This window comes from Hylaeus volcanicus, chromosome 1, assembly GCF_026283585.1.
Source record: "Hylaeus volcanicus isolate JK05 chromosome 1, UHH_iyHylVolc1.0_haploid, whole genome shotgun sequence".
In the NCBI taxonomy this organism is placed as follows: Eukaryota; Metazoa; Arthropoda; class Insecta; order Hymenoptera; family Colletidae; genus Hylaeus; species Hylaeus volcanicus.
The window spans coordinates 8,700,192-8,725,543 of NC_071976.1; the positions used below are offsets into that span (position 1 = coordinate 8,700,192).

The following is a 25,352-nucleotide window of genomic DNA, read 5'->3' on the forward strand; positions in this document are numbered from 1 at the left end:
CAAATCCTTCCACCATCGAACGATCGAGTCGCTCCATCCCCAAATATCACCCTGTCTCTCATAAATACCCCAGCTCGTCCCTCGAACAAAGAAGCAACCACCGTCGCGCGCATTAATTCTCGCTCAACGGAGAAGCTAAATAAAGCCGCAACGAAGCGGATAGCCTTCTATCGTGTCCCACCGACGGTGTCAGGAGTCAGCCAGCGCTCGTAACGCTTTACCCCGGGGGTGGAGGATGGCAAACTCGTGTTTACATCGTGACTTTTATTAGAGAATCAGTGTCTCGGTGTTCGGTGCGGTACGACGCGCTTCACCTTCGAGGTGGAAGGAGCCCATTGTTCCACGGGCGTTCGGTCCTCTCGCCTGGGACCGGTGTTCCTAAATTATTGTTTCCCCTTCGAGCTTCCAGTCCGGACCAGCCACGTCTCCCTCTCCTCGCCCCTTACACCCGCTCGTTCACCATTCCGGCGTCTCTTCTCACCACCGACTTTTTTCACAGGGGCCCGTCCGCCTCGGAAGGAACGCCTGGGCCCCGATGGTTATTTCGCGCGTTTACGATACCCGGTCTTTATTCCGTCAGGATTCGGCCGAGGGGCCCAACAAGTGATCCACCGTTCGGCTCTGGCCAATGGGAAGAGAGAGAGAGAGAATGAGAGAGACGGAGGCACACCGCGGTGTGTATCGATGTTTACGAGGCGAAATAAACGGCGACGGCGGCGCCGTCGCTGGCCATCGGTGTGCGGTTATTTCGTATTACTTTGGCCCTTTAATGGCGTCTTAAAGTGCCGCATAAAAATCGACGCTGCCCTCCTAGAAGGTGGTCGTCGAGGACCCACGGCGAATGCACAACTCTTGCGCCCACAAAAGAAGTCTCGCCGCGGGATTTCGGTTTCGCGTCTGTCTCTTCGTCGCGTCTGTCTTCGATCCGCCTCGGGTTGACTCCTCGAGGTTTTTGTCGCAGGGTACCTCCACTCATTGGCGAGTCCACGTGGCGATGGCTTCTTCCAGGGCTCGCGGGTTGCCCGCTCCACGGTTTCCGTCCTGCGGGGATACATTATGCATGGCCGCGGCTCGTGTTTGCGTGATTTGTGCGTCGATGAGTCTTCTGGGGTAGGCTTCATGAAATACCCTAAACGTGGAATCGAATGAGGAGGTTACGAAGAAAGTCGCAATTAGCGAGGATTTTAAAACTTTGATGCGTCTTGTTGCGTGTCGATGGTGGATCGAAAATGTATTTGCCAGGTTCTCGAAATATCTTCATTTTTTAATTACTCGTCTTGTGGAGGGTTTTCCAAAGGGGGAAAATAATTAAAAATGTATCTGTATTGTTGTATCAAGGATCCGGAGGAACAACACGTCGTACCCGTTATACCAATAATAGTTTATTAAATATATGTTGAACGACTTTATTATTCAAGTACAAATTTAATATAGATATTCTTGAATATATTTGAACTTAACCTTATAATATTATGTGTTGAACAATGTGTCAACGAAACACGACGACAAACCATCACAGACCATGCTGAACAACTTTCTCAAACGGAAGTGCTTGGAGCGTGCGCCTTGTAGCGCGGGAACTCCAAAATAGTTCGTACGTCTTAACAATATAAGAAGACTTAATAATATAAGAAACATTCTCTATCGCTCCTGCTCTCGGACAGAACAACCGAATTCGCAAGACTCTGACGATCGCGCTCTCGCACCGCATCGCCGCTAGATGGTCCGCCGATTCCTTCGAACGCGCATTCATAACATGTATATTTGGCCTCATTTCGAATGGTCCATCTGCACCTCTGCATCCTACGTCGCGCGAACGTCATTTACATGCAGCCAGCATCCCAAGAAACTTTCCTAGAACCCTCCAAGTAATTGGTGAACCGAATTCGCGCCGAAACCCCGTAATCGATATCGCCATTGTCTTTCGGAAGCGTGGAGGGCTTCGTTTTAGGAGAATTTTAATCCCGACCGAAGGGATTCGCCCAGTAATTTTCGTAACCCCGTTGTCGACGATAATTGCCACGTTTCCACGGGCCCCTCCCCACACCCCCGAGCTAGGAAATTACCCGATGAATTTCGTAGCACGCACGGAGGATCGCGAACGATGGAGAACGTGTTGCCTCGCCGACCTCGACCGACACTTCTGGCCCCAACTACCACTTTTCTCCGCTGTCCGAACGCCCATTCGGTTATCAGGCGAATTCTCTTTCGTTTTATCGCGGGGCAGCCGTAACTCTTTCGACGCGTCACGATCCGACGCCATGACGCGGTTACTTCTCCTGTCTCGTAATTCAGTTACCCTTAAATGCCACGAATGCCCATCATCATCGTAAACCGCCGGAGATACCGACACTTCTGCCGTTCGGGGATTTTAAAGCTGTGTACCGTTTAAAAATTACGATTATCCGCGATTTTGTGAGGTTACTACGAGAATCTCTAGAATAGTTTAGCTGAAAATTAATGTTTGCATGGGGATGTTTGGTGATTGAATTTTCGAAATTAATACACGCATGCTATTGGGTTGTCCGGAAAGTCCATGCCGATTTTTTATAGGTGGTGCAGGTCTGAATATGTCGAAATGGCTGAAAACAAGTAACATGTATACATCTCTTAAAAGGTGGAAAGGTTGTGGAACAAAATGGTACCCATGTAATTCAATAAATATACATATAAATAAATGTATGTTACAATTCAAATGCGCCTTCGAAGTTTTCTCAAAAATTGGCACGAACTTTCTGGACAACTTAATACTTTCTAACCTATAGCTCTAAAAATATGAATTTATGGTGCTTATAAAAATGTTCAGATCTTCAAACTTGAACAAACCTGCAAACAAAATTGCAACTTATACATTCTAGCTTCTTAATATGGGGATGGTGATTGAGGAAAGAACGGACGTAATAACAGTTTAACTAAATATATTTTGAAATACAAAGATGTTATATAGTAAAACTCTTGACAGCAGTTCTTTGCAATGACAGATTACAAAACAACCACTTGAAAACCTGTCGCACGATAATCGACAGCCGCACGAGTTCAGAGCCCAACTCAGAGCCCAAATCCTACAAAAATGTTAGAAAACGCAGTAAAGTCTCCATGAGTCCCTTTTTTTCGTGTTCAGTTACCGATCACTCCTCTGAAAATCGTCAAACGAAGAGAAACTTTGATCGCCATTCGCACAAGTTTCGCAAAGCGCCAGTCGGCGGCGGAAAGTACTGAAGAAACGACGTGGAAGAAGAGGAACGGGATCGACACGTCCCCGGAGGGTTCGGAACGAGCGCTCCTTATATTCTCCCCTCCCGGTAGAATTTCCATCGTATCGTCGTTTTGCTCGTCACGGAGCAAAGTGGAACGAGGCGCGTACGTCCGAGGCAGAATATAAAAGGGAAGAGAACGGGTGGAGGTACGATTCTGTTGTAAAATAGCGAACGAACAGACGGACGGACGAGTACGAGAGATGTACGAGAGAGTTCAGATCGTGGCGTTGCCTGAAAAGGAAACCGACGGCGCCTCCAGTTAGCGGAAGTCGCCCTTCGACTAGTTTTACACGTAGCCGCGTCTCGGGGCAAACGTGAACAACGAGGATCGCGACGGGCAGTCGGGTAGTAAACGATATATGTATACGCGCAAACGTTGCTAATTAGTCCGTTGGTATGTGAACGCGTAGGAATTTTCGAAGAAACGCGCGGCTAATCGGCTCCGTGGTCTATCCCTCGTCGGCGCGCGGTGACTCGACGTGTTTGTAAATCGTTCTAAATGAAATTCCTGTGTTTGCCGAGGAAATGGGCCGCTTCGTGGCGGTTGAAACAGTGCCAGCGTTCTTCGTAGTTTTGCGCGTGTTGTCCACGAGGTACTCGAGGTCGAAAGCGACTTGAAAGGGCTGCTCACTCGATGCTATTAGGCAGGACTGAATTTTGCCAGCAGGATTGTTCAATGCCAATGTAAAAGTAAAAACTCTATAAAGAAAAAGTTCAGAAACGCGCCGAAATAATGTACATTGCTTTTTAAAATTTCCATTTATAATATAAATTAAAATAAAGATTGTAGACTGCATAATCTAACGGTATATAAAATTAATAGTGAAGAATAGTGAAACAATAATCGTCGGTAATGTTACAATTTTTATGTGACTGGTGGAATTAATCGCATCTCGTAGAAGCATACTATGTAACTACAAACTGAAGCTTTCTTGTATTTATCGATAGATTCAGAATTCCCTAAATGCGATGCATGAATGTCAACTCGTAGAAATATACCATAATTACGAACAAGCTTTCTTGTATTTACCAAAGTCCTCTACCATCGAATATTCCAGCGTCTAAAAGGCACGGACCACCAAAGCGTTTTCCGACGACTCTAAGACGAAATCTCCTTCTTCCTCTCCCTTCTCCATTCCCTCCCGTAGCGCGATCGACCGACGAAGTCTCCCAACCTCCGAGAAACTTCCTAAACAAGCCACGAAACGGTTACCAAGCCGAATGCCGGGCAAATTTAATAACCCTAATGAACTTTTTTCCGCCAAACGGAACATGCCTCGCGACGTCGTGATCGGGAGCCGCGTTCCGCGCGCAAGAAGCGCAACCCTTTCTTATCTACCACGACGATTAGGACATTAATCTTCGGTCGGGAGCCGAACAGACAGAAAACGCGAAGAGGGACCCGCGGTGCTCGCCCGAGCAAAGGGGAATCCCGCAGCGATGCAGATCCACGATCGATCCGCATTCTCGAGGTCCGTGGCGACCGCGGCCGATGCGCGCGTTCTGCATTCGTCTTCTCCGAGGGGGTGCGTCCAGGATCCAGCATCTGGTCGGTAGGAATACCAGGGCCCGGTTTCTCGGTTCCCTAGCTTCTTTCACCGTGTCCCCCGATCCTCGTTCCGTCGTTCCTTGGACGATGGGACCGACGACGCTCCCGCCTCGAGTCGTCTTCTTTGGCGCGGCGCGCCTCGATTCGCGCAAGAAGGATGTCGTTGCGCAATTATTTTCGCATGATTCCGATCGCCGGGCCAGATTAAGACCCCTGCGCCTTTCGTCGGTCCGTTCTGCTGCCGATGGAATGCAAACGCCGCGTTTCGTTTGCGATCCGCGTTACCCAGCAAAACCGAATTCCGAGAGACAATGCGTACGTGCCAGTATGCGTCGCGACGCGGGCCACGGGACCGTTCCCTGGACCACGGGACACGGAGGAAGACGTAAGCCGATGAAGAAGTACGGAACATGGGGATGGGGGCAGGGTTTCGACGTCTGTCGATCATCGACGTGCGTTTTTGCGAAGGGCGTGAGCGATCGGGCCCTCGTCGATCGATGTTCCGGTTATTAGCCAACTTATGAATGATATTGCCGCGATACCGGCGGTTTAGTTGCCGGCGCGAATGGTAATTGATCCAATTACGTTTTTCGACGAGAATAGCCGATGGCTGGGCCGTTTTCTTCTTGGGTTGGCTTGGGAAGCGAGGAGTCGAGAATAGGATAAAGGCTGAGGAGAAACGGTTCACTTCGAACCCATCATATTTATTTTTATATTAAATATAGTATTTATTTATTTTTTATTATTCATTTATATTATAGTCAGGGAGTTGGAGAATAGGACAAAGGCTGAGGGGAACGGTTCACTTTGAACCGATGCATTGATGCATTAAATATATTTAATATTAAGTAAATTTATATATTGTATTAAATGTATTTTTATATTAGATGTCGATAAATCATACTGCCGTTAATTCAGCGCATTGGATATTAACGATGCGATGTGTGCAAATAGGAACAGTATCATTGCGAAGTGGATGAGAGCTGCGATCGCTTAGGGTTACTTTTACGCACTGTGTTAGCTTGCAAGAGTGTGTTGCGACACGTTGGGGATACGTGTGTGATTACACAACAAATCCAAGCGCGTACTCGTGTGTGTGGAAGTGGTTCGCCCACCCGCCACGGCACGCTTTCAAAGCTTAGAAAGCTATCTATAGATCGGGGAAGCGCTTTCAACGATGTGGGTGGCGACCTCAGCCCGTTCCACGGAGTGATTCTATGAACAGGGGGTCGTCGACGCACGGAAGTCGCGCGACGAGTGTTTATGCTCCGAACGTTTACGAAACGTCGCCGCGACTTGGTCGATAACAGTACTCTGCAATCAGAGATACTTGTTAACAAGGTGTGACTTTTGGAAATTTCAATTAGATCTACAACCAGCGAAAGCACTTATTGTTGATGGAATTTTTAACGAAAGCTTTCAAGTATATCAGATGTCTATGGATGTCCTCGATATTTGGTTAAATTATGACGTAGAGAGTAGAAATGGTAGTTCATGTAGTCATTGTTATTTTCTAGCATTTCTAGCAATAGTATCAAGGCTTAACATTCGAATCGTGCCTCTTATAAATTTACTCAATGATATCTTTAAAAATAAAGAATGGAGGAGCAAATCATTTAATGTATCCTAGTCCTCTATTTCAATAATTCTCACCAAAAATTGCAGTAAAAGCGTTGTCAATAATTCAGTAATTTTAGACAGAAGTATAAAGTACATGGTCTTGGTAGTTCTAGTATTAATTGTCTGCTCAAGGCTACTGCACCTCTTGCTTACTCGAGCAGACCTAACTAGCTAGCATAATGCAAGCAGAGGGTCGTTCTTGACACACTAGGAAAACCTGAGTTGATTTCAATCAACCTGTAACCAATTTCAAGTGATTCAAATATTAGTTAAAATATTAGACTTTGAAAAAGGGGTATCATTTCTAAAATCGATGTGAAATTAATACTGTAAAAATGAATAGATCTTCTTGATTGACTTTACGTTAAACGTCTATATCCTTTTGTTTCAGTTTGCATCGGAACCAATGGCCGCCTCTCCGTTCCGTCCAACAAGCAGCATCACTACCGGAATCTTCGAGACCGGTACACCAACTGTACTTATGTCGACGGCAACCTGGAGATCACATGGCTCCAGAACGAGACATTCGACCTCAGTTTCCTCCAGTATATACGAGAGGTCACCGGTTACGTCCTCATCAGCCACGTGGATGTCCGGAAGATCGTCCTGCCGCGGTTGCAGATCATACGCGGCAGAACGCTCTTCAAGCTCACCATACATGACACCGAGTTCGCCTTATTCGTCACGATGTGTCAGATGCAGAACTTGGAGATGCCGGCCCTCAGAGGTAAATGACAATTTTCTTTATTCTTGCATTCTAGGAATTATTTTACTCTAGACAATCCATCTTCTGACTTTTATCTTTTTTATATACTTTCATTAAAAATATATGTAAGAAAACAAGATATAGATGATAGTTTCCTTCGAATTATAAAGCAAATAAAAATATTGATGCTTACGGCACTGGTTACCTGTCATCAATCCACAAAAGTTGAAACTTACGTCAATGAATATTGCCGAGTTGTTCCAGGCAAATTTACCCTACCTACGTCTGTTATTTCCACTATGAATTTTTCATTAACACGTTGGTCGCAACGTCGCCCAGAAATGGATGACAGGACTTTTCATTAAGGAACTAAAAAAGAAAATTTCAAAGGTGAGACGTTAATAAAAATAAATGCGGATAGGATTCGTGAGTGTGACGAGGTTAAGAAATTAAATGCTACGACAAATGTTACGTTATCTAATTTTCGATAGTCTCAAGACGAAATTTGAACTTGGTAGAAATTTTCACGAGTATCAGTCTGGCAACCAACGTGTTAAAAGAACATTGAGAACTCAAGATTCTATAAAATGCATCCTCCCAAATAGTAAATAATTCAAAGTAAACTCAAGCTGAATATCTTCCGCGTTTAATATTCCAACGTGAACCACGAACACTTCAACGACCCTAAGTCGCACGTGTCGTTTCCTAGATATCCTCAACGGGAGCGTGGGCATGTACAACAATTACAACCTTTGCCACATCCGTACGATCAACTGGGACGAAATAATCACCGGCCAGGGTGGAACGTACTCCTACGTATACAATTTCACGTCACCGGAGCGCGTATGTCCGTCGTGCGATAAGAGCTGCGAGCAGGGCTGCTGGGGCGAGGGTCCCGAGAATTGTCAGAGGTACTCGAAGACGAACTGTTCGCCCCAGTGCTGGCAGGGCAGGTGCTTCGGGCCCAATCCGCGAGAGTGTTGCCATCTTTTTTGCGCCGGTGGCTGCATGGGTCCGAAACAGAGCGACTGCCTCGCCTGCAAAAACTTCTTCGACGACGGTGTGTGCACGCAGGAATGCCCGCCCATGCAAAAGTAAGTAGACGACCCGCATCATTAAGGACCGGGTCGAATCTACCTTCACGGATGGACGTGGATTTCGGCCTCGAATTCATATACGACCCTTAATTAGAGAAAGATTAATTGCGTGTTAATTATGGGGATCTTGGAATACCCTTCGGGACTTTGGGAATACTATAGCTTCAGATTAAATGAGTTATTGCACTAGTACGTACATATGTATATCGATTTGTTTGGAAAGTATACGTCGATTTTTGGTAGGTGGGTACAGGTCTGAATATATTGGAACGGTTGACAACAAATAACTTGCGTACATCCCTTAAATGGTGGAAAGATTGTGGAATAAAATGGTGCTTATATAATTCAATAAATGTACATATATCGAAATTCAAATGTGTCTTTGAATATTTCTTAAAAATTGGTACGAACTATTAGAATGACTATTGAATGAATCAAAGTCCAAAGTCTAAGAAATTCAAGAATTATTTCTCAAAGTTTAAATAAATAATTTCTTCCGAAACTCAGCGTAAATTTACAGTGCAAGTATTGAACTCGATATACAAATTTGTACGCTAATCTCCAAGAACGTTTTCTTTTTTTTGCCTCATCTGAAACATACCAAGCAAACTATTTCATCAAGAAAAACGATAATTTTGAATGTTGAGAAATAAGATTTTATAGTAAAACCATTTTGGTACACATTTCAATTGAAAAAAAATACTTGTATTTCCTCAATTATTCTCAACTCGAAATTAATCTGCAATTAATCTCCCAACATGACATTTTACAATCCCCCCTCGACGAATACCATCTGCAAATAATACTTTAAATCGTCCCTCCGGCGTTATCACGTTTAAAAATACAATCTTGCTTCATGCTCGGATCAAAATACATCACGATACTTCACATTTCGCCTATTCGCGCATAAATTTGAACCATAACGCGAGAGTTCACGACACTAAACCTTCTTCTCCGAGCGTTTAGAAACCAAAAATCCCGAAGGTTCTATCAAACGACGTCGATATATACATATCTCTCAGGCTTAACGGGTGCGATACGAAACTAGTAAAACGTTTGACAATAGCAACCGCATCGTCGATAAATCCGTACTACGCCGATGTATCGATGTCTCGTCGCGGAGATACTCGTTGGAAGTTCGAGTCTCATTGTAAACTTTACGACCAGGTATTCAAATGACGACCGTTTCAGGTACAATCCTACGACGTACTCGTGGGAGGCTAATCCTGACGGGAAGTACGCGTATGGTGCAACCTGCGTGAGAAGGTGTCCGGAACACCTTCTGAAAGACAACGGGGCTTGCGTAAGGGCCTGTCCACCGAAGAAGAAAGCGTTGAACGGCGAATGCGTGCCTTGCGATGGCCCGTGCCCGAAAACCTGTAAAGGCGTGGAGAAAGTGCACTCTGGCAACATAGACGACTTCAAGGACTGCACGATCATCGAGGGATCGATCACCATACTGGACCAGAGCTTCCAAGGCTTCCAACACGTCTACCCCAACTTCAGTTTTGGCAAACGCTACGAGAAAATGCATCCCGACAAGTTGGAGGTGTTCAGCACCCTAAAGGAGATCACCGGATTCCTGAACATCCAAGGGGATCACGAGGACTTCAAGAACCTCTCGTACTTCCGGAACCTCGAGTTCATAGGTGGAAGAACCCTGACGGAGTATTTCGCGTCTTTGTACATCGTGAAGACGTCGCTCGTGTCGTTCGGCCTCAGCTCCCTCAAGAAAATTTATTCCGGGTCCATCGCCATTTTGGAGAACAAGAATCTCTGTTACGCACAAAGCATCAACTGGACTAGGATCAAGAAGTCGTCGGAGCACGAGAGTTTGTTGTCTAATAATAGGAACGAAAGCGAATGCAGTAAGTATTGTGGTGTATGATGTAATCATAGTATTAGTTATTATAATTATTTTATATTCTAGTATTTTTGCAGTTGTGGAACTTTGCTCTGACAGTTGCATAAAATTTGTTTTTATGTATTCAAGTAGAAATTATAAGTAAATATTAAGACTATCTACCTGGAGTCTATTTATAGACATTTTAATTAGAATAACACTGGGAATTTTGAATTTTTGTTTTAATGTAATCTTTTATAAATATTTTAAAGATCTGAAGCAACAAGAATAGTTACAAATATCTCTATGTTTTAAGCCAGAATGAAGAGTTCCCTTTAATATCACTCACACTCTAAAAATATTGAATATCTTTTCCCAATTCCAGTAAGAGATGGATTGGTCTGCGACGAGCAGTGTTCCGAAGAGGGTTGTTGGGGTCACGGACCAGCGCAGTGTCTGTCCTGCAAGAACTTCATATTAGGGAACGATTGTCTCCAAGACTGCACCGCGCCAGGGTAAGAGCGAACTCTATATAACTACTTAACAAATTTTAATTACTTAACAAATATCTGCAAACCTGGAAATAACACATGTCACTTCTGTTGTGTTTAAATTTGCCCATCTCAGAGCGTGGATCAAAGGTAAACGGGGTTAGCCTGAGGTTATCTTTCTGTTTCATAAGCGTGTAGTCTCGCACTGATATTAAGCATCGCTTTCACTATTAATTAATTGTCCAGCGTATGGTTAATTTGAACTGAAATATTAGCTAACACCCTTTATTCCAAACTTATAGAATTTACCAGGCCGATGAAAAGACCTGCAAGTTGTGTCACGACGAGTGCGACGGTTCTTGCACCGGTCCAAACGCGGAGCACTGCACAAAATGCAAACACGCGCTAGACGGTCCGTTCTGCGTGCCCGAGTGTCCATCCTCCAAGTATGACGACAACGGCGTGTGCAAGGACTGCCACGGGAACTGCGTGGGTGGCTGCGAGGGACCCGAGAACAACATAGGCCCTAATGGATGTCACAGCTGCGATAAGGCGATCATGAACGGGAGCGTACCTGAAGGATGTTTGCAGAAAGGGGAACCCTGTCCAGATGGTGAGTGACTCGATCTATTCAGAAAGCTGAAAGTACATTATTGTCTATTAATATTAAATTGCAAACGAGTAAATCGATTTCACAAGGTAAATTTCTTTGTTGAACTCTCTGTCCTAAGAGATAGAATATTTACATGAAAATGAAGTAATTGTAAACAAGATAATTCCAGATATATACAAGAGATTCAAGAACGTCAAGAAAATTCACAGATTATAAAAAGTGCACGTATGAAGTGAACTATTTTTTAAAAGAAACGTCAAACAAGAGAAATTTTCGAGCTCGAAAATTCCGATTTAAACACAAAAAACAATTTCTTCTTTTTATAATCTTTCTTGTATCCTTATAGTGTAACATTTATTCTTACCTCTAAAAATTTTTCGTAAAAATAAAGTCGAAATTCGTATATAAAGTCTAATTTGTAAACAGCCTAATTCCTCATACGTTCTTCCCAGTGAAAGGGTTGCAGCCTAGAAATAAATTAGCGTAAGCAAGAACGAACAAGCGAAATCTAAAGAAATTATGATTCCATGTTACAGGACATTACTACGAGTGGGTGAGTCCTCAAGAGCAAGGAGCCTTGAAGCCTCTGGCAGGAAAGGCAGTCTGTCGGAAATGCCATCCTCGTTGCAAGAATTGTACCGGATACGGTTTCCACGAGCACGTGTGCCAAGAGTGCACCAAATACAAGAGAGGCGAGCAGTGCGAAGACGAGTGTCCTGCTGATCATTTCGCGGACGCAGACACTCAGCTCTGCATTCCGTGCTTCAGCGAGTGTCGAGGATGCTTTGGACCGGGCCAGAATCAATGCTACAAGTGTCGAAACTACAAAATCAACGTGGTAAGTCGTATAATGAGTTCAGAAAATTTATTGACACGTTCGTCGTCTTCACTTCCAAGTGAACATCTAGAAGTCTTTCAAACATTTTATTCGTACATGATTATACATTGTTTAGACACAGCAAAGCACAAAAGCTTGTTTTCCATCGTAAAATTTCTAATCATCCATGTTAATTTCTGATTACATACTTTCTATACCTCTCCTTGTTTTCTTCCAGGACGAAGATATAGATGGAAACGCTACATCCTTCAACTGCACGGAGATCTGTCCTCCCGAGTACCCTCACAAAATCTTCCCTCCGGACAGCGAGCCGTACTGCTCCCTGGAATCCGGCAGCGTTAGATTCTCAGGGGAGAACGAGCTGCAGCCAGCTATCCTAGCAGGTGTCGTGGTGTTCACTTTACTCTTCATCATGGTCGCGGCCGTAATCATGTACTTCTGGCGCATACGCGCGAAAGCAAAGGAAAACACCGTGAAGATGACAATGGCGTTGACTGGGTTAGACGACAACGAACCACTACGACCGACAGGCGTGAAGCCGAACCTGGCCAAGTTACGTATCATCAAAGAAGAAGAGATGAGGAAAGGTGGGATCCTGGGTTACGGAGCTTTCGGAAACGTCTACAAGGGCGTCTGGGTGCCCGAAGGTGAGAACGTCAAGATCCCGGTGGCCATAAAGGTCCTTCACGATGGCACAGGGGCGAACACATCGAAGGAGTTCCTCGACGAGGCGTACATCATGGCCAGCGTGGAACACCCTAACCTTCTTCAATTGTTAGCCGTTTGCATGACCTCGCAGATGATGCTCGTGACCCAGCTGATGCCTTTGGGTTGCCTGCTCGACTTCGTGCGCACGTTCAAGGACAAGATCGGCTCCAAAGCCCTCCTCAATTGGTGCACGCAGATCGCCAGAGGAATGGCCTACCTGGAGGAGAGGAGATTGGTCCACCGCGACCTGGCTGCGCGAAACGTTCTCGTGCAAACGCCTAACTGCGTCAAAATCACCGATTTCGGTTTAGCCAAGCTTTTGGACATCAACGAGGAACAGTACAAGGCTGCAGGTGGAAAAATGCCGATCAAGTGGCTGGCCCTCGAGTGCATTCAGCATCGAGTCTTCACGCACAAGTCGGACGTGTGGGCTTTTGGAGTGACCATCTGGGAGGTTCTCACCTATGGTGGCAGACCTTACGAGAACGTGCCAGCTAGGAACGTGCCAGAATTGTTGGAGAAGGGCGAGAGGTTACCCCAGCCAACGATCTGCACGATCGACGTTTACATGATCATGATCAAGTGCTGGATGCTGGACGCGGAGTCCAGGCCTAGCTTCAAGGAGCTGGCGGAGGACTTCGCGAAGATGTCCAGAGACCCTGGTCGATATCTTGCCATCAAGGGCGACAAATACATGAGATTACCTTCGTATACACTGCAGGTAGGCAATAAAGATTGAATTCTTTTATCATTGACGTGATTTATCGTTGTTGTCCAACATGCATAGATTATTTGTATCGGGTTGAGTATATTAGGTTGTTCCAAAAGTTTCTTTCGTAATTTGCACTCAATTATTTTGTGTGGCAGTGTTTATATAAATAGACAATCTAATTTCTTAGATATTGATGTTGTAACAGTAATGGAGCAAAATGAATCGTACACAATTCAATAATGTAACATTAGACATAAAATGTTGTGTATGTATTACTTATTAATAAAACGAAAGAAACTTTTGGGACAACCTAATATTATGGTTATGCATTTATAGCAAGTGGAAATATGGGAAACTGTGTGGGGATATGCACTAATGCTCTTCATGTTTCTTTTTCTTCTGGAATATAGTATCTTTCGTGATCTATATAAAATATTCTTCAGTGCCCCTATATACAGTATTTCGAATAAAAATTTTCCATGTTCTCAGGACGAAAAGGAGATGATACGAAACCTTGCATCAGCCATGGACGGTCCCGAGGCGCTAGTGGACGCCGACGAGTACCTTCAGCCGAAATCCAGGGCTCCTATTCCACCTGGACTCTCAGCATCCAGTACTTCCGGTTCTCCACCGAACACCCCCGTGAAAACTTGCTGGCCCAATGGCAAACCCCTCGCTGCCGACTCTCCAACGCCTCAAAACCAACAGAACTGGGACAGAGAGTTGCTGAGGTACGGAGCGAATCACAGAAACGGAAACGCGTCACACGAGCCTGGAAATTCGGGTCAGCACCCGCATTTCGCGCCTCCCAACGGCCATTGTGGACATCCTGTTGGCTCCGACACATCCAGTTCGAGATACTGCTCGGATCCGCTGAAGATGATTGGCGTCAGAGGTGAGTTATCCTATTAGAGCAATAATTAGTATAATATATGTATATATATATATTCAATATCTATTGAAGAAATTTGCTTAAATTAAATTATAGGTTTAAAGTTTCCGAATAAATTTTTCCATAGAAGTATGTACGTGTGTAAAGTTTATTCATACACATATTTATAATGAAACGTAATTAATACTTGTTTAGAAGACATATAATTGAAGTCATAGGGCATTGACGTCATACTAAAGTGCAAATAAATAAAGAAAAATTAAGTATCAAGAAATTTATCGCTTGATTGTTTAGATTGTGACGTGACGGACGATTGTTTCGAAGGTGAGGTGAACTCTGCACACCAGCAGGCTCAAGTAGGTAACCTGAAGTTAGACTTGCCATTAGACGAAGACGATTATTTGATGCCATCGCCGCAATTGCCGACGAACACGACGCAGTACATGGATCTCATAGGGGACTCGAAACCCACGGGTAAGCAACAAATTCGTTACAAATTACTGAAGACGTAACATAATTTCCTTGTATAATTTTCTCCTTGTATAACTTTCATTCATAAAGTCTGCTAATTGAAGTAATTGTTGTCAACATAAATTTCTTAATCACGAGATTGGTAATATTTTTGTTCTCGACACAAGAATTCTTTCATTTATAAGGACTGCTATTTGAAGCAATTGCTGTTAACAGAAATTTTTTAAATCATGAGATTGGTGATATTTTTGTTCTTGACAATCTCGATGAATAAAAGTCCACCACAAGAATTCTTTCATTCGTAAAGACTGCTGTTCGAAGCAGTTGCTTTTAACATAAATTTTTAATCAACGTTTCTGAATTGTTTCCAGAATTGGAGCCAAAGCGAGTCAACAACGGTTACAGGAAGTACCCAGAGTTCCTGACCATCCAAGGTAAAACTTCGCTGGACAATCCCGAGTACATAATGTCCCAGGACGAGGGACCATTGACCCCGCAGACTTTAGGTATTCCAACGCCCGACCTGGAGAAGGTCCTGACGAACGGAACCTTCGGGTCTCAGGTGAGACAAAGGAGTTCCGAGGAGGAATCTGACCACGAGTACTACAACGACTTCGATCGCCTGGAACGGGAGCTGCAGCCGCTGAAGCCTCTCAGAAAGAACGAGACCACCGTCTGAGCCCAAGGATATCCTACAGGATGCCAAACGAACTGTCATTCCAAAACTGGAACCAGAGAGTTGATGTCGTCCGTTCCGAGGATGGATTCGATCTCGAACTTGACGGACGAAGGGAAACTTCAGAGTACTTAGAGAGGACACTTCGCTCGAGTGCCGTGTTTGATTGTGATTAGACGTAAAACGCGAGAACTGTGCTAATTTCCCAACAAAATTTCGGGAAAGTATCTCACACAAGATAGACTGTTGCGCGTGCGTACGATGAACAAGTAGTGCAAAGATAATCTTAATGTGCCATTCGCCGTGGCTTGTAAATAACGTACTGTCTACCACTTCTGTAGGGCTAACGAGAGTATAAGGATCGACTTGCAGTAAATGGCATAGAAAATTCTCTCCCTTACCCTTCTGCCCTTATTTCGACGGTCCATGTTCGTTGTCTCACCCTCTTTTTCTATCGATGACCATAGACGTAACGATTTGTCGTACAATGACTTGTACGACTATCGTTGATGTAACTGTTTGGAGACTCTGTGGATGTCGTTGCGACTTATGCTATTAATTAAATGAAGGACAGTAAGACATAGACTATGAGGGCTCTAGCTCAGAAGCTTCAGCTTCTAAAGTCTTTAGAAATTAATTTGAAAATACATGTTGCACCGTTTAAAAGACAAGACATACTTCCATTTAAATCTCAACTCTTTATTCGAATCGATACAAATATGAATTTATATAAACATTCACAGTCTAGTAATGATAATTGGTTTAAATAAATCTGTAGACATTAAGGGACATATTTATGACAAGAAATTAAAATTTTATATCTTATTTTTTTCTACTCTATGTGAATTTGTAAAATAGTCATCTATGTGCATTGAAAGTCTATTTCTTTTACAGTCTAGAGTTCTAGAAATTATATAAATTTTAGTTGTTGTTACGGGATTCTAATTCAGCCGTAACGACTGTCTTACGATAAATCGTTGACGTTCATGGTCTCTAGTTTCTTCACAGAGAACGGACATTTCTCGTATTATCGTACAGTGTCGAACTGCGAACAAAACGAATTACTCCTGTTACGAATGTGGACCTCTCTCACTTTCGAAGAATCGAACTCTAAACTCTTCTGTCTCCTCTAAATTCATAATCGTCTCGTGTGCGACGTATCTGCGCGGTTCGCCGTTGACTGTGATAAAGAAACGTTCTACTGCTTCTCGAAAATATTTTATATAATTTATAAAATATTTTAACCATCTCAACTGTTAATCCTTTCTTGCTTTCTCCCCCATGTGTCGCAATGAGCAACGACAGTACAACGCATTAGACCATTTATTATGAAAATAGCGTAAGTCCATCTTTGATCGAGCCATAGGAACATGATTGTATTTTGGTCGCTGTATAAGTAATTATGATTAATTATGTAGCTGATCGGTAGATAAATTGTATAAGTTTGTTTGACAATTAGAACAATTCTCTCGAATGTAGCTTTAGTATACAATTATTCGTTTATCTTTGTTTTGATCTATTCAATCTATTCTGTTCTATCTACTCAAATCGATAAGCATCGATAAGATCGTTATGATGTTTTATTTATTTTGTGTTTCGACTGCTTTCATTTTTAAAGTATACAAATACTCCAAATGAATTCACCAAATTAATATATGAAATTTGTAATGTAAAGTGCTATGATTGAATACAGAGGAAGAAGTATTAATATTTTATAGGTTTTGAAAATGTTTTTTTTAAATAAAGAATCAAGTATTTATGATTCTATTTCTCATTACCATCACTGCCATATTAATCAACATTTTTTAAACAATCATTGAATATTGGTAGTGTATACAACAATAATCCAACTACATCCTTATATGTTGTTAATGTTATGAGTTTAGGAAGATGAAATCAATAAATTAAATCAATGAAGATCGTTCATGTTCGTAGATTTACATCACGAAATGTTTCTCTCGTTTAGTTCAACAATTGAACTTGAGTCGACGCGATCATAACGAAATATTATTCGACTTCCATCATTTTCATAACGAATGGCTCAATTGTCCTAATTTACTACCCGAATGTAGAGAATTCTGGAGTCTTTTAAATAAAAAGATGTCGAATAACGAATAATAATTGAACAACTTTCGATTCGTTATTTGTTCCATCAAAATTACAATTTAAATTACACAATCGAATTACGATTGAATTATTGAACGAATAGAAACTTATATAAAAAGAAACGAACGATTTCTTCCAACGTCTCCCAACGTCGTCTTGCGACTCCATATAAAACCATTTCTTATGTTCATTTTTTATGCCATCGCCTTTGCAAAAGGACCAATGAATTTCGTCCTCGGCCCGTACCGCACGGAAACATCTCGACTTTTTATATAGATACGCGTTTTGTAAATAGATTAGCGGTTACCGCGTAAGACTTCTACGAACGTAGAGAACGGAAAATGTACTTGAGTAAACTAAGCGACAAAAAAAAATATAAATTGTAACGTTTTAAACGAGAAAAAGAAAGACGGACGAAAATGTAATAGGATTAGGACGTGCCATGTTGTGTATGTACAGGGAACGCGCGAAAACAGATTTCCCACGCGTTCACCGAAATCTCGACGGTGAAACGGCAGCGATGGGCAAAATTCTTATCTAAATAAAAATATCGAATAACGAATAAATGCTGAAACAACCGTTTATCGTTATTCGATGAATAAAAAGTTAGAATTTTATATGTAGAATGATAGATTTTACAATGAACGAATCAAAATTCAACTACTCTTGTAAACACCGCGAATGAATTAATGAATAAATGAAATGATTAATTCGAATGAAATTTTGCCCGTCTCTGAGTGAAACGGATCCTCCTCCAGACGTAGCGTTTCATTTGTAGGAGATGTGCACGAGCGTGTGCGAGATTGACGATCTCATTCGTGATGGTGAACCTTATTAGAGGAAACAGAATTCAACGTCGCGCGCTCTTCTGTGATAAAATGGGAACAAACATCACAAAAAAAATTGTTTTTGTTTTTATATTAACGTGTTTCGTTTGTTTTTGTTCGTCGCGCAGAACAATTCGCACGGATTTCCAATCTCGTCACGCGCGGGGTGCGGTGTCTTATTCTTAACGATTTAAGTAAATACGTATCGTGTACATTGCGTTAAGTGTTATTAATGGTTACGTTAGCGATTTCTCTCCTTGTAATATAACATTCATTGCGTCACCGTGCGGATCAGCGTTGTATCACAGGAAAGCGCGTGAATGACTAATCGGAGATGGGCAAAATTCTAATCTATTTAAACTATTTCAAAATAACGAATAAAAGATGACATTCGATCTGTTATTTGTTCGATGAAAATTATAGTACAATCTGAATTGTATAATTTTGTTATGGTGCATGTTGAATTAATAATAGTTTATTCGAATAAACGTTGTGAATAAATCGCGGCAGTTTATATTCGTCATCTATTATTCGGATAAAATTTTGCTCGTCTCTGCGCCTAATTCGATGTTTCCAATGAGAGAAAAGAGAGAAAAACAATGTAACGTTAAACGTGTCTTTCCTCCATTTTCCCCTCTGTCCCTTACTTATTCCCGTTTCTAATGATGTTTATCGTAAACCCGACGGAAACAGTGAGTGTGAATTTAGAAATTGTACAATACGTTTGATCGCCGGGGATAAATAGCTGCGAGGAATTGCATTTGCCATTCGGTTGTGGACATAGAACTTATAAAACTTTATAATATCATTACATTATCGTAAAGAAATTATTGTAATAAAGAACCAACAAGATTTTTACGAGGTTTATGACTTTACTTCCCTTTACTTCTTCTACGTTTCTACGTTTCGACTCGTATATTGTTTTTGCTTGATTTTTCTATTTTACGAAAGTGTTTCTTGATATAGGCAAGATACAAAATTAGAAATGTAAGAATAAGAGCGTAAAATATACAGTGAAGAAGATATAAATCGTATAAGTAACATGTAACGTGTAAAGAATAAAATAAAGTGCAGGGCACGATTCAGACAGTTCCGAAAAACGATCGTGATTTTCTTGGTTATTTATTTCCAAAATTATAAAGATCATGTTTTTTTTTTTGAGATTAGTCTTTCCTTTATTCATTTCATATTACAGCTATACAATCTATCATTTTTGAAATTTTGAAAAATCCTTTAAGGTAAGTATCACTAAGGACTGTTACTCCATTTAGTGTCCGAATTTTGCGTGAAATCACCGTGTGATATATTTACAAAGAAGTCTTGTAATGTTATAATGTAGTATTTATTCTTATACCTAAAGATTTTATTAAATATTTAATGTCAGTGTACAATTTATTTTATATTTAAATTGCAAAGAAGCTCAAAAAATTGATCTTTCTTTATTTCTGTTCAAAAGTTCAAAACATTTAAAAATGTAGGTGGTGCTATAGTTATACTCAACAAGCTTCGTTATGGAGATATTGAGAGTTGTTAGTAAAACTTTATGAAGATGAATACCATTCTTCTTACAGATAAATACTTAGTGCCAATACGAATCGAAAAGTTCTTTTCCATTTTTCGATCCGACGCTTCGTTATGGAGATTTCGTTCAATAAAGTTTCTGCTGTTTCTAAGCGCGCGAACTCATGGCCAGTGGCCACGTGGAGTGCGCGCGAGCGAACAACCGCGTGCTGTGAGCGCGCGAGCGCATAATCACGTGCGGTGAGCGCGCGAGCGCATAGTCACGTGCGGTGGTCGCGCGCGCAACCGCGATGTAAACAAACCCGAGTACGGCGATGGGCCCACGACAAGAGTGAAATTCAATCGCTTCTATCTCTGTAACGAATGATCGTATCGAAAAACGGTAAAGGACTTTTTGATTCCTCATTCAACAAGCAATTTATCTAGATAGGTCTCACATTTTTGTTATTACTCTACGTAGTACAATTAAGGGAAAATTCGTTATTTTGCTACGTTAAATTACCAAGCTTCGAATTCTTTAAGCTGATCTTTATTATAATGAATCTATATACATAAACTAAGTTTTAATGTGATCGTCATTAGAATTTAGTTATATAAAATTCAATAGCTAACAAATTTTGTCTATTGTTGGTCTTTGAACATATTACAAGTGTACAAACTTGACAATTAGTAGGTGTAGAAATTAACTTTGTATCTTTACAGATATTTATTTATAACTCTAGTTTAAATAGAAATATTCGCTGACCATTTCAGCACGTTAGAGTCACACCCTCATAGTAATGAAACGTTATAAAAGAATGTGGAGTTGTATGATTCTTTTTTATAAATAAATCGATTAGCTTGATCACAATACAATATTATTTAATACCTTTTTGGCCTAACAGACACAAATTTCTCAAAACCTTTTCGTATCGATCGAACCGACAACGACTAGATCTTCCGAAGCTTCCGAATGTAATGATACGCATTTCCATTTCACCACATTTTTTCCCTTCCGAAAGTCGTGAAAAGTTTATCGTCTTCCAAAAGAGGTTGCGGGATGCTTTCAGAATTCCTCGGGGACCCATTGCTCGTGTTTCCAACGACGGTAAAAAATTGCATATACCGTAATCTGAAATATCACCGTAAAATTGATCGTGTCATAAATATTTATGGCCGCTGCAATGGAAAAGAATTATACTGTAATGGCCTGTTTATTGCTAAGTAAAACTGAATTATCGGTCTCAGCGTTCCAAATAGCTTTCACCTTTTTTTTAAAACTCTTTTAAATGTTACGACTCCTATTTATGGTATATATCGAATTTATGAATTTAAAGCCTTTTCCTTACATTTATAGGTATCCAACAAAAGCAAATAATAGAAATTTATTTAAAACTTACATACTTCACGCACACACAAGAGTTGGAGAGATTGAAAATCAAGTGACAGGATGTCTCATGACTAACTGAAAATTTCTATACGACAAATGCACAGAAACTACACCCACCACGTTAAACTTTACACGTTTGCACTTTCCACTTTTCCACTTTTCACTTTTTATATATAAAGATATTATTATCAGTTCGCAGCCATTAGCTCTCGATATTATTCGCGACGAAGGATTGTTCGTCACGAATAATACCGATTACCAGGTCTCACCACGTGGAGGTTGCTGCGACTGGAGACCCGGAGATAGAAGGAATCAAACTTCCTTCGATCTCCCTCTATATAGAGTATACATACATAGATGCATACTCTACATAGAGTCGACGAGCTTAATACTAAGTACGAAACCGTGGAAATCAAAGAAAACAAAGTTCCTTTGATTTCCAAAGTCCAAGTCTGACTCTGCCAAATAATTATTTGAACTAAGAGGAGTGAAGCTAAATCGCGACACGGCGCGACCATGAAACTGGACTTACAGAGTCAGTCCCGTTTCCTCTGGTGGGTCTGATTCGAGAGAAAGACGATCAACGTCTCCGTCAGTACTCTACTCCCTGCATACCTGCTGCCGAGGGCCCAGATCCCAACCTGACAGTGTACGACGTAGGTAGCACCGCGTCGGGGTGTCCTGCCCTGGCGACACCAGGTATGTCTGACGGTCGTAGAGCCCGAAACGGAGTTCTACTCTCTGCACAACGTCAGGAGTCCAGGACACGACTTGCATCCGTCTAACGGTTCTTTCGAGCTGCGCTGCGTCGGGAGCCTGGACTTCGCCTGACGCGTACAGAGAGTACAAGATTCCTCGGAGGCGTCGATTGACCCTCTCTCAAATCAGACCCACTAGAAGACGGCAACCGACTTCGGCCAGTCACATGGTTGACCACTACACTCATCACATCAAGTAATAGTGATCGAAGTGAAGCACGAAATTGCGAGTCCAATATGGACCTACGAACAAACAAAAGAATTGAACAAATGATTAATAATTACTTGACAGAGGCAAACACTCGTACATCCATGCCTTAAAACTAACTTAGGTACATGCCTTAAAACTAAGTAGACTAAATTAAAGCACACACAAGCAATACTAAGCAAATTAAACTACCCACAACCAATAGGACGGATGCGAGACGCGGACGCGCGATCGCGAGATCCGTATCAAACCGAAGGATCGTCGAAGAATGAGCTCTCACCCCTCGTATACCTGTGTCGAGGGTCGCGGCACGCTCGTGGCTCTCGAAGTAGGGAAGGGGAAGGGCGAACAACAACCGCGTAACGGTCGATTCGATGGCTCGTTGAATCTAACAAAGAAAATAATTCGTGAAATATTAATATCACAGCAAAATCATATTCTCTTCATTATTTAAATAATAAGTATTGTTAATAATTAATGTAACTATTGTCAGAAATTAATATTCAGTTGGTCTAATCAAGAGATATTAAAATATTGAAAAATTTCTCACGATTAATGTTTCGAACGAATACTTATTCTGAACCGTAATTGTTATTAATGTTTAATCGAACACGATTGCGCGTTCTGATTATTTTTTGTATATCTACATAAGTTTCTCGCATATATCATTGCGATTTTGTCTAATGGCTGTGTGGAATATTTGTTTGAAATAGTATTAAATTGTTATTCACAGACTATAATAACGTAAATTTTTATAAAAGCCTGTAGAAACTCTTTTCACATCCTGACTTCTTTTTCAATGCTATAACAAACATAAAAATTGCACGATATTTTATAAAAATAATCTTAATATTTAAAAAGGTAATTTTCATAACGGAACATGTACGAAATTTGAAAGAATTTCGATGACATTCGGCCAAGTTACAGCAATTTATGTTTTAAAATGTAATTGATTTCGAGAAAAGGGCTTTTAAGTTTTTTATTTTTATTTATGAAACTAAATGTCGGATGAATAAATTGTAAATATAAAAATGTTTTAAATTAAAGTTTGTAGATTTAATGCAGTCGCCAGAAGATTTGGTGCTCTAGTTGCCACCTGTTGGGCTGCGAATAAGGATTGAACACCTTTGGAACACCTAGCAGGTGGTAACTGGAATTACGTATCGACCAGCGGTTATGATGAAAGCTACTGTGTTTCAGTATACTGTCCATCGAGTATGGATATAAATATAATATCTACTTTACACATTAATTTATGAATTTTTTAAAGAAGATAAATTTAATTAATTTCCATATATTTCGTTTGCAATAGCAACAGCAAACCTTTTATCGGTAACCATGCCACCATCTGATAAGAAGTTCACTCGTTAGATGGTCCTACTGCAACGATGTAGGGGTGTAGTTTGATTGTGCTAACGATCGCATGATAAAGTGACTCGAATGTTGTAACACATGTTACCAGGACTGCGTCTAAATATTGTTTGTCTGTGAAGAAACAATGATACACACCAATAAAACACCGAAGAAAATATTTCAAAATATATTATTTTTAATATCCTTCAAGTAAAGTACTATTTTAAAAATTCATTGCAACAAGTGAACAAGCGAATTCAATCAAATAAACTATTTACTATTTAAAACAATATCCTAAAAAAATCAGGCTCGTAATAAATAATAACGATAGGGTATCAGGAATGAAATACACAGAAGAATAGTAGATATAGTATATTCAACTTTAACTAGTATCTCATAATAATAATCATGTACGTATGTATAGTCGTATAGACAATGCCGGCGCGAATGTACAATATTTGACAGTTTAAATAATTACGCACAATTCGTTAAAATAGTGTTAGCACTTAAACATACTGTATACATTAGAACGTTATACGTAACGCATACATCGTACTTCGGTTCATCCTTCGTTTCATTAGTTTCCCAATCGTTTCATTCCGCGGAAGCGATCGATTCTTTCGAACATTCGTCTCGCAACTGTCTGTCATCGTTGAATTCAATATTCTTTTACAACGAAAATTCCGGAGGATGGACCGCAAGGGAAATGTACAGTTTGCAAGCTCGACTAACTAATTAAAGAAAATCTAAAGCAGGCCTGTTCAACTCGTTGCTCGTCGGACCATTTTTCTCCAAGCAAAAGCAGTAGAGCACAACGAAACGGCATTAAGCCACGCCTTCGATGGCAACAGAGTGGGGGAATGGCCTTGGCCTTCATTCTCTTGGCCTTGCTCGCGAACAATACAGAATAGTTCTCCCCAGTTGAACAGGCCTGATCTAAATGGTGTCACTTGAATCCTTGAGAGCGCGCTAGTCATGTTCTTGTTCAATGGAAGGACAATTTGCAAAATACTTTTGCCGCAGAAAAGATCTATCGCGTTTATAACTATAAGTGTCGAGGATTGTTGCGTCGCTTCTTGGTATTAACAGTGGCCCAAATCAGTAAATATCGATTTTCTGTTTCTTGCAATATAAACTTCATAGGTACATCTTTCTTATCATACAAAATAACATTTGTTCTTCTACATCTATTTATTTCATGCCAGTATATCTGTTCCTCAGAGGTAAACCATTTCAAGTCTAAATTTTAATAATTTAATATTTCAAGTAGCAACGGAGAATATAATATTAATTGAGTGAGTTGATATATTCGTTCCAATTTTCAAACATTTGGACATGATATAGTTTGCCTCTGAAATCAATTGTTCTGTGAAAATACAAATTTATCATTCTCATCCTGAAAAATGGTCTCTTTGAGTTATGCGACTGTCAGTGCCAGGCAGCGATATATCTCTCTTTTGTCGAATTTATCTGTAAAGATAAAGCATCATGGACGATCGACGAGCATCGATATCACAAACCCTCAATTACCCCTTTGTCATTGCTAGTTGTGTGTCATTTCTTTTTTTGTACTGGCTGTGTTTTCGGGCGTCTTTATAGATCTTCGTTTTTGCGACGTAAGAAAGTTTAACACGCTTAGGTGATAATTTTATTCGATCTCCTTTATTATTATGCCCTTAAAAAAAGAAAGCATTAAAACTGTTCTCTGTAAAACGTTCGTGTAGTGTTTCGTGAATA

The 25,352-nt window shown here is 41.1% G+C and overlaps 1 protein-coding gene and 2 long non-coding RNA genes across 7 annotated transcripts in view; 1 reads left to right on the plus strand and 2 right to left on the minus strand.

Moving 5' to 3' along the window:
• LOC128876484 (epidermal growth factor receptor) overlaps window positions 1–19,262 on the plus strand; it is a 238,435-nt gene extending 219,173 nt beyond the window's left edge. For 3 of the 4 annotated variants that reach the window (XM_054122923.1, XM_054122911.1, XM_054122908.1), the window contains 10 exons: window positions 6,818–7,153; window positions 7,842–8,226; window positions 9,421–10,097; window positions 10,458–10,587; window positions 10,866–11,176; window positions 11,713–12,014; window positions 12,232–13,443; window positions 13,924–14,329; window positions 14,621–14,800; window positions 15,169–19,262. In XM_054122923.1, coding sequence (XP_053978898.1) covers window positions 6,818–7,153; window positions 7,842–8,226; window positions 9,421–10,097; window positions 10,458–10,587; window positions 10,866–11,176; window positions 11,713–12,014; window positions 12,232–13,443; window positions 13,924–14,329; window positions 14,621–14,800; window positions 15,169–15,476 — 4,247 coding nt within the window. In that variant the 3' untranslated portion in view covers window positions 15,477–19,262. The remainder of the gene's footprint in view (window positions 1–6,817; window positions 7,154–7,841; window positions 8,227–9,420; window positions 10,098–10,457; window positions 10,588–10,865; window positions 11,177–11,712; window positions 12,015–12,231; window positions 13,444–13,923; window positions 14,330–14,620; window positions 14,801–15,168) is intronic. The other variant, XM_054122914.1, reaches the window with a different exon arrangement.
• LOC128876539 (uncharacterized) lies at window positions 5,214–6,910 on the minus strand. Of its 2 annotated transcripts, none has more exons than XR_008457065.1 (3): window positions 6,790–6,910; window positions 6,460–6,663; window positions 5,214–6,120 (listed from the first exon to the last, which is right to left on the minus strand). It is a non-coding gene; the product is annotated as an uncharacterized LOC128876539 (long non-coding RNA). The 2 variants fall into 2 exon arrangements; XR_008457064.1 differs by having other exon boundaries at window positions 5,214–6,390.
• LOC128876533 (uncharacterized) lies at window positions 11,089–11,857 on the minus strand. Its single transcript, XR_008457060.1, has 3 exons — window positions 11,721–11,857; window positions 11,541–11,643; window positions 11,089–11,202 (listed from the first exon to the last, which is right to left on the minus strand). It is a non-coding gene; the product is annotated as an uncharacterized LOC128876533 (long non-coding RNA).
• Window positions 19,263–25,352: the final 6,090 nt, after the last annotated feature.